The sequence below is a fragment of the Antrostomus carolinensis genome, unplaced genomic scaffold (genome assembly GCF_000700745.2).
Source record: "Antrostomus carolinensis isolate BGI_N321 unplaced genomic scaffold, ASM70074v2 scaffold50709, whole genome shotgun sequence".
Lineage (NCBI taxonomy): Eukaryota > Metazoa > Chordata > Aves > Caprimulgiformes > Caprimulgidae > Antrostomus > Antrostomus carolinensis.
In genome coordinates, this window is record NW_010341578.1 from 1 (window position 1) to 10,050 (window position 10,050).

Sequence of the window (10,050 nt, forward strand, 5' to 3'; positions counted from 1 at the left end):
CTGCCATGGGCGACAGCGGGGTCCCGTCACACCCCGGCCCCAGCCACCCACCCACCCACCTCATCTCATCTCAGAGGGATGCGGCTTCGGGCAATTCTGCAACTGGATTCAACATCACCTTCATCAGGACATTGCAATACCTCAGCTGTACGAAGAGCAACACTGCGCTGCTGGCCCAACTCCAACGACAGCACCAGAATGACCCTAATCCTCTGCGGGGATCGCCCCTCGAACTCGAGGCAGACCAGGACAGGGGCACAGAAAAAAGCTTTGGAGGAGACTGTTTCCCAAGTACAGAATAAAAACCAGCAAGATATGGATAACATCAGCTATATTGAGAATTATCAAGGTTGAACTTGAACAGCACCCAAGTTACATTGCTAGCTAGAGCTCCACTTAAACCCAGCTTTGCTAGAACTTTTTCTTCTTTAAAGAGAAAATTCTTTAGATAAGGAAACATATCATTGGCAGCTTCACCTAAATATGCCAAGGTGATTTTCCCTGCTTGTACCAGCGGCGTCTACATTCCTGCCAGATGTTAAAATCTGTATGAAAATAAGAACACATGGAACACATCCCTGTTCAGAAGGAAAGAAGTAACGTGCTTTCATCAGAAGGCTACTGAATTCTGCTGGCTGGGGTTTTTCATGTAAACTTCCCTCTCCCCACATGACCAAAATAGAACAAACCACCAAAACCAAGTCCAGTACCGCAAAGAATCCAAAACAGGTGATACAAGTACTATTCCCTTATTATACAGATAGCCAGTTTTGAAAATTAATGTATTTTTCTGCAGAAACAACAATAAAAAAAATTTATATATATACACCAGTTCATCTGGTTTCATAAAACAATGTGCAAAACAAGAAAAAAAAGTTGCACGTGAAAGCCTTGTTATCTTAAGTATATCTTTTCTGTATCGTTTAAGTATCGTCTTCATTCTAAAAAGCAATGATACTAGAATAAATAGCATTTTTGTACTTCAGCACATACAAGATTACATATCCCAGGGAAATTCTACAAATTGGCCTAAACGGAATTTGCTTTAGGATTTAACGTTTTACCCAAGAACTGCATCCTGTATTTGCTGAATTTTAGTAATACCAAACAGCAGATTTAGTAACAGCTTTCTTAACAAATGCTATCTCATGGTCAATGCTACAGTTTTAAAAGAACAAAGCATCACCTGCCCTCTAGCAAAATTTTAGAAGGAAAAAAAAAGAAATCTGTTTTAACTGACTGCTACAAATTCCATTAAAAAACTGCAAAAAAGCCATTCTATTTTTTTTTGCCACCAGACAGATGAATTAAACTGGAAGCATTATCTATTCTCAGCTCTGCATTAGTATTCCAATTGTGTGATTAAAATAAGAACACAAAACATTTATTTTCCTCTTCAAGGGATTTAGTCTACTTTATGGACTAATATCCTATTTCTTTAGAATAACTACATAGATATATTTATTACTTTAACTCTGTATTTTTTTTTTCCTTTTACTATTTCCTTGGGAAATAGAAGGTATTTGAAAGCAGTTAAAAAAAAAATAAATTTAATTGCCTCCAACTCTTCACTTATATCTAAAGGTGCACATGACAAAAATCCTATTGGGAGAAAAGGTCAAGATAAAGTACGAATGGAAATGTTTCTTGTCCTAATTATCCTAACAATTACTCCAGAAGAAAAACTTGACACTATCATTAAGTTATCTAAAAACAGATTGGAGAAGCACACCAAAATCTCTGTAAGGACATATATAGTGTGCATCTGTAGAGAAACATCTAACATACCTACAGTTAAGTTTCCCCAGCACACAGGACCCCAGCACTCCACTGCTGGCTGCTCCAATATACCTGGAAAAATGAGGATTCAGAGCTTAGTTTGCATCACAAACCAAGGGCCACCGTAGAGTCTCATCACACTATTATTTTTTTTTCATAATGACAGTAATTAGTTTTCTTAAGTAGATATTAGCCTACTTTTAAGAAAAATGGCTGAAATACACGTATAGTTATCAATTGACAAGAGAATATTTTAATAACTTTATGTGCTCCTGACCTAGAAATATAAACTACATATACATCTTTTTCAGATTATTATCTGTGACAGAAGTAGCACAATTAATCCAGAACAATAAAACACTATGCTTAAATTCATTTTATAGGAATGGTCAAGATCTGACCTTTTAAATGAAATACATTATGTGCAATGAAACTCAATTCTCTACTCATCACTTACTCAAGAGCCTGGATTCATTCTTTGTTTTGCTGTCATTCTATTCCCCTTAATAAAGTACAAAGTGATGGTGTGGAATCAGTTGAGTAATGGGTTTGTATTTGATAATTAAACCTTTCCAGCATAAGCAAGCAGCAAACATCAAGGTCCAACGCAGAAACAAAGTGCCAGTACTTTTCCAAATCCTTTGTGAGAACTAATTTCTCATAGCAGATGAAAGCACTGTGAAATTTTATCTGATTTCAGAATAATTGATTTTCTGTTATAAACTGGATAATTTTTAAAACACATCATGAGAAACCATTACTAATAAACCATAAAAGAACACCACACACCCTTCTTTTCTCCCAACAAAGTTTGGCTACAGGATGCCACAATCTAGCATAATCTGATGTCATGGGCAGCATATCCAAACAAGCATGAGCAATCTGGGCATCATATTTTCTTTGGATGTTCCAAATGTTTAGAAAGTTAAGCATTTGACTTTCTTTAGTACTTCTGAAGTTTCTACTTTGATTTGTCAGGAACATAGACTAGAAATAAATAAATAACCTGTTGTGCTTACTTGGTCACCTTTTTAACAAGCCTCAGAATAAGCCTTGCTGTACATTCAGTTAGATGTCCAACAGTTGTGACCATAAAAGTATCTACATTTTCTCCTAAAGCCTCTAGGCAGCCGTCAGCTCATCATATTTCCCAGACACTGATGGCTACTGAACTTGTTCTTACTCGTGTCTGAATGTCTATCTTAATCACGCGATTGTGTGTGTACACTCAGCCACACGAACATCACCAGCCACAGGATCGATTTGCACGAGCACCAAGCCATACACAGCAGATGCAGAGCTGAGCACACTTTCCATCTCGTTGGAGGGCTAAGCAGTTCTGCCCCTAAAGAGCATGTGCTTACGAAGCATCTCTGCTAAAGACTCAACTGCAGGCATGACGAGGCACCACCATCAAGAAGTACGTTCCGTGCTGAACACTAGAATGGTTTGAAGACGGGAGCTTCCACTAAATTGTAGATAACAAAGTGTTACCTAGATTAATCCAACTAATCTTGCACTGGGCTTAGCTTGTCAGATAACTCCCTGAATCATTTTGAGCTATTAGTCCAAAATATTTTTTAAATACACCACAGCCCCTTCTCAAAAGCAGAAAAAGCAGCAATCTTTGAGGCCAGCCACATTAATGAAACCACACAGTCCATTTTCAGCTACAGAATATACCATTTCCTCCTTTTATTACAGTAAGTGTTCTCTGACGGTGAGCTTTTACAGTACTTCCGAGCTCTTTAATGACTCGCTTTCTAAAGGAGATGGCCTCATCAAATTCCCAGCTTTAGCATACCAGTTCTCAAATGCCTTGCCTCTTCCACCTTTGTTCTACTGGGCCAGATCTGTATTATACTAACTAGTTAGCGAGATGCACATGCCAATGGTCCCAAAGAATCACCTTAGGTACCAACTACAGCTGGCCATTACCTCTCCGCTGCTGCACAAGTCAAGTCTTTCTAGAATTGCATGGGCTCTGAATCTGCTACAGGTCCTGGCAAGCACTTAATCTTCTTTTGCTCCACTATCACACTTGTTCCCTCCTCCATTCACTTCAGTTTCAGCCTAGAGAGCAGAAAAACTGTTGGAAAAAGTAAGCATTATTTTCTTTTCATGTCAGCATGGAAAAAGAGGAAAATCCCAAACTCTCAACAACTATACCACCTTAAGTGGAAGGCCAACATGTCTCCACCATCTGGAGTGATATCCAACTATTTAAAGTTAGTTAATATATTATTAGATGCTTTTTAGAGAGATAGAATAAGGTACACACCATGTCAGAAAAATTAGAAAGAAGTTGAAATTTTAAGAAAAAACATTGCTACTTTAGAATGAGATCGCAAGCCACTTTCACCTGCACTAAGGACTGAAGTACAACCAACCTGAAAGTTTCCTGGAAGCACTGTACCAACAGGGCAGGAAAATCAGCAACAGGTTCGGCAGTCCAGCGTTGTTCCAGGCAAATCTACAGCGCTAATTAGATTCCACCTCCAGAAACACTATTAATGGATCTGTCTAGGACACCAGGAAGTCAAGATTTTCACCGCAGGACAGCCATAAAAGTAAAAACCATGTCATCTTTATGCTATTAGTTGGCAACATGAGAAGATCTCTAGTATTGACATTTTGGGCTGTAATTTCCTACATAAACACATATATGCTACTAAACCAGTCTACTCAGCCATATTCAGTTTGTTTACTATATACAAACATTTTTATTAACACATTGAAGCAATAGTGGAAGAAAACAGGTTTCTTTGCTTTGGCTGATGTTAAGTTCAAAAGACACAGGAGCACAGATTAGACTAAAAAATTTTATTGAACCTTGTCCAAAATCCAGTTAGGCACACAGTTTATCCATTCCACTAAGGCTTGTCATTCTGTATGGCACAGAAAAATGCATCTCAACAAGCTGAAACATCAAACAACTAAATTACGGAAGTTAAGGCACTTGAGATGAGTGTTAAGTTAGAAAAATTGCATAAGAATAACATTCTATTTTGAATGATAGGGTCCTTTTTGAGCTTCAATCTAACGTGGCCAAATTCTGTAACCTCTTGAGACAGGGGAGAGGCACAAGCAGGAGACAAAAGTCTCGTCATATCTTCTCTGACTAGTAACCTCCAAGGCCACCACAGCCTACAGAAGGAAGGGCTGCAAAAATTTCCTGTAGTATAGGTGCTGAACTACACAACAGTTCGGGCTGAGGCACAGTGTCTTCCACTCAAGAATCCTTAAGGCAAAGTATCTTTGTGAGATGAGAGAACAAAAGGAGAGAGCAAAAAAAGCACATGCATTCAATTGTAAGGCTAACAAATCTTTCCTGGGGTAACAATATTTATCCTGGGATTAGGTATCTTTGCCCACTCCCATCTTGGTTTCTATATTTGAGAGCATGAGTGTTGGTCAGTGTAAGAATTTTTTTTTTTTTGACTCTGAGCCACTATTTACAACTTAAATGTTGCATTTTCAGCATTTGGCAAAGAAAGTTTTTAATGAATAATTGAATTAATAACTCAATTCTACCTGTTGAAAATTCTCCCTTCATATGTGAAACAATCTCTTGCATCATGCAGCAGTTAAGTACTCTTCTCAAATGAGATACAGCTCTAGGATATGCACATTCCATACCGGAATCTGAGTATGCTCCAAGAGTCATACACAGACTGAAGGAAAAGATTTCCAGGTACATGAAGATGTTTTCTCAACCACGAAAAGGCATGACAGATAAGTTATTGTCACCTGCTATGCATGAACAGGAAATAAAGTGATAAATATTTGAGGGGAAAAAAAACACATACAGAAAACAAATTATGCAACTGAATTCCAAGTACTGTTTCTAGTTAGTCTAACAGAAATGTAGTACTAAGCATTAAGTTCTGAATTTCACTAGAAGTAGAGTTGTTCAAGAAGATGTAAAGCTTATGGAAAAAAGAGATTGCATCTTAACACTCTGTCCTTCAGAGCAAATTGCTTGTGACATTTAAGGCACTACATGTCGTCTTTGGTTCAGTGTTTAACTATCTCATTCAGTGTACAGAGAGGTAGCATGAACCACGTATATTTAGCTCTTCCATTCCATTCCATGCAATTGCAGATGTTACAGATTCTGGAATCCTTTAACTCATTAGGAAACTGCAGGAACAAAATAATAAACATTCTTATTAATTTTATATGAAACAAAGGCATGCAGCATTCCACTTAACTTTCCTATATGCCAAGAAAATCCGAATGACAAAATCAGGCCTAATGCAACTACAACGCAAGTAGCTTTGCGGAAGTTGCTTAAAAGGGAGTCGTCTAGTAACTCAAAAGCCAAGACAACCACATGTTACCTACAACAAAGTTAACAGAAGTCTGTAAGACCATTGCATAGACCAGAAAAAAAAGCTGACCAGTTATTAAGTGGGGAATAAGTTCAGCTCTCTTCTAGTCTTGAGAAAAGTCTTGGTTTATTATTTAGATATTTTTAAATAAGAACTGACTTCTCAGAGAAAAGGGATATGTGCCTATGACATTACATTAGCCTTCCAAATTAAACTCTTCGCAGAAGCTGAGATGGTTAGAAGCTGGTACCTCAGCATGTATTTATTCCTTCAAAATGCATAAAACCTAGTAAAAATCAACATGATAACTATACCAACAGTATATATAGTAAGCAGTCAATTAATAGTGCTAGACTCTCTACAGAAGCTATCTCAAAATGTATGCAGCTTTAAAGCATCAGCCATCCTCCCTGTTCTCACAAATAAAGATTAATAATCAAGATGTATGAATATGAAGAGATAAGTAGAAAGAAAAAAGACACACTTGTTTTCAGTATAAGTTGGCTGAGATATCACTATAAAATATTTTATAATATGTAATGGCATGATAATGAGAGTACCACAAGCTTTCCTTTGGCCAGACTGAAAAATCGTGGTACCACCAAATACCGTTATTTCTGGTGATTATATCAACCAATATTGTCACTTTTTGAGAAGTCGAACATTTTTAAAAGCTATCTCCCACCAAATTAGATTTCAGAAAATAAGCCTTTGCCTATTTCTCCTTTCTGGTCTATATTAATATTACCAGATAAGGAAATAACAGTCAGCAAAAACAGATTCATTCATAAACATACAGTCCAGATAAAAACCCCAAACTTCTAGTATCACTCTCAATCTCCAAGTCCTCATTTGTGTTTACCCACTTCCTTCAAAAAAGTCTATGGAGTTGTAGCTGTATTGCAATGCACAGGAAAACAACGACTGATGCAGCAGAGAAGACGTACCTGTATGGGTAGCCATGGTATTTAGATCTGAAGACAGACAGCAACCAGCTGAAGAACACCACCACCAAGCCAATACCAGCAATACACATAACTGCAAGAGACGCAGAATAAGATTCTGGTAATGTGACAGCTGTCCCCAAAACCACCACAGTGACCGGGAGTCTTCAAAAGCATTCAGTAATATTTACAGATTTGGTCAGATGAGACCTCTATTAGATTCACTGAAAAGAACTATATTACCACCAATTCCTACTGTAAACCAATTTTATATCATAGCTTTCAGAGAAAGGTAAGTCCCTTCTCTCCCTCACTAGCAAAATGCTGCAAAGCATCTTTATATCTCCCCATCTCCCAAAAGAGTTTATCTTGCAGTTTGCTAAGCAACTCCAAATGCTGCTGAAAAACCAAATTATTCATTTCTGCTTAGAGGCAGGAAGTGCACAAAACCCCACAGTGCAAAAGCATTTCTATTAAATAGTGTATCAAAAAATCTTTACTTAATATGCCTTCTCTTAGAAAGAGAAATACTAGTACTTACTTTTTCTTTTTCCCACATCCATGTCAGAAGTAGCAGCTTCATGGAGGAGTACCATGCCTAAAGTAACAGCACCATCTACAAACGCTGTTTAAGGCTAAATCAACAAAATACAATAGACAATATAATACACTCACCATTCCTAACATCATAAATTCAGCTCCCACTCCATACCTGGGGCATTAAAACTCACTGAAAAAATTAAAGGTTTCCAGCCAAACCAGCAACTGTGGGGGAAAAAAGCAACTGAAAGGCATTCATAACATCAACTTGTAACAGAAAATAAAAATAAAGTTTAAAACATTAACTGGAAGGTACAGTAGGTCTTGACACAAAATTAAAAGCTTGCATTTATTATCTCAGCTTGTAACAGAAACAGCATTCCTTCCCAGAGAGTCCACTCCTGCTACTGTTCTTCTCCACTGGAAAATCCCAAAAGGAATTCCAACTTCTGCATTTTACTCGGCTAACAAAATGAATAAAGTGCATGCAATATTTAATCTAACAGGATATTTTTCAAGTAGCAATATTTCAGTCTTTTCTAATTCTTCAACTAGGAAAAAAAAAAAAAAAAAAAACAACTAAAGCTTGTAAAATTAAAGAAGCACAGACCACTTCAAAGGCCTGGTATTTGCAAAGAATAAATCCTGGCAAAGCCAAATAGTGGATCCAGAGGAACAAAAGACAGAATTCCCAAAGATCTCGTTGCATTTCACTACAGATGTTCAGTCCCAATCCTCCTTCTGAAATAAGAAATACTTATCATTGACTGCAACCAGACCATTAAGAAATCCTTCTATTTCAGATGTGATCTATCTACAGCACAAGAGAAAAGTGACAGAAACCTACAGAAACCCTGCCAACTTCTACAAGTTTAAATGTCTCTAGCAACTGGTAGATTAGGTCCATAAAGTGATGGATAGCAGTAGCAAAAAATAAACAACAAAGTTTCTAGGTTGCATTTGACTGAGTGCATCAGAAGTACAGTAATGATCAGAAAAAGATCAAAAGTCAACCTCCAAATGGAGGTTTTAAGTTTAAAAAAAAAACTTTGATAATGAATACAGAGCAATAGAGTGAAGTTCTTTTAACACCACCATATTTAAACAACAATTGCTTCCTTTGTATTATTTTATTACAACAAATGCAATGCATGACTTGCTGAAATTGGGATTCTGAATGGAAAGAACAAGAAAAGGGATAAATCAGCAGAAGTCACTCCGTTAAAGAACATTCTGTTAATCTTGTTAATCACTGTCAGGCAGTGAAGAGGACAGGTACTTTAAATGAAGTTTTGAAATGATGTGCCTATAGTAATTCTGTATACTTGTGTACTATTAAATGTAAACAATTTGGGACTGTGAAGATGCAAGAAAAAATGACAACATTAAATAAAATTAAAAACCCTAAATAAAATAATGCATAGGCTGACACAGGTGATGAGACAAAGAAGAAAAGCTTGAGTCAGAGATGACTAAAGTTAGAGATGATGGATCAAAAACATACATGAAGGAACAGAAGAAGAGAATAATGAATTTTATTCTCATTACTCCAAAGAAACATTTTTATATAAATGAGAAAGGCAAAAGCTCTCAACCTGCAATTTTCCGCTTGCCTTTCTTGATGGCATAATACTGGCATAGAAAAATCCTGATTCATTAGCAGGAGCGAGGGTGGCAAGATTAAAAGTAAAGAAGGTAAGCAAAGAAATAACAGAAGAAATATCAGTAACTGAGGAAGAAATTCAACACCAAAGCAAGAACTAAATAGGCAAGATTGAAAGAGTAAGACATGCACAGAGGAGCAGGCACTATCCTGAAGAATCTTCTGATTCCACATCTTTAACACTGTATTCAGTTCAGTCATTATGCAAGGAAGAAGGTGATGAGAAAGCACTAAACATTTTTCTATTCAACTTAAAGATCACTGGCGTAGGAAAAGCATAGTTGTCAGCAGACACTCTACAAGCTTCTGCATCAGTATTAGGTGACAGTTACAAGCCTTGACAAAGTACTCTCATGGAGAAAAATACTCTCATGGCAGCAGCATAAGCTAACAAAAATCATCACCAACCACATGCTTCTCAGTAGGAAGGATACTGAACAGAAGAACAATGTGTGTTTCTGCCACGAATTGGGCTTGGCTGCTTCCATGGATATAGTTCTGTAAGAGACAAAGAGTAATTGAATTTAGAAAAGACTGAAGTCAACTTTGACATGATTAACAACAGCTACAGAGCTTGGAACTGGGTTTTGCACTGTCTCTTTCGGGAGACAGAACAGAAGTTGGAGCATGAACAACAATTTCATCTGTTGTCCATTGATTTTTGGGAGGAGCTGTGTCAGCATCAGAAATCCTTCTTCTATTATCATGCACAATCAACCCAAAGTACCATTCAGATTATAATACTGCAAGTGCAGCTACAACCTTCATGCTCCAGATCCCTGTTCAGCAG

At 37.2% G+C, this 10,050-nt stretch overlaps 1 protein-coding gene across 1 annotated transcript in view; it reads right to left on the minus strand.

Moving 5' to 3' along the window:
• Positions 1-5,671: 5,671 nt before the first annotated feature.
• The window catches only part of MAGT1 (magnesium transporter 1), an 8,400-nt gene continuing 4,021 nt past the window's right edge, over positions 5,672-10,050 (minus strand). The window contains exons 6-9 of the mRNA XM_010176507.1: positions 9,695-9,758; positions 7,599-7,673; positions 7,061-7,151; positions 5,672-5,922 (exon numbers count right to left, since the gene is read on the minus strand). Coding sequence (XP_010174809.1) covers positions 5,907-5,922; positions 7,061-7,151; positions 7,599-7,673; positions 9,695-9,758 — 246 coding nt within the window. The 3' untranslated portion in view covers positions 5,672-5,906. The remainder of the gene's footprint in view (positions 5,923-7,060; positions 7,152-7,598; positions 7,674-9,694; positions 9,759-10,050) is intronic.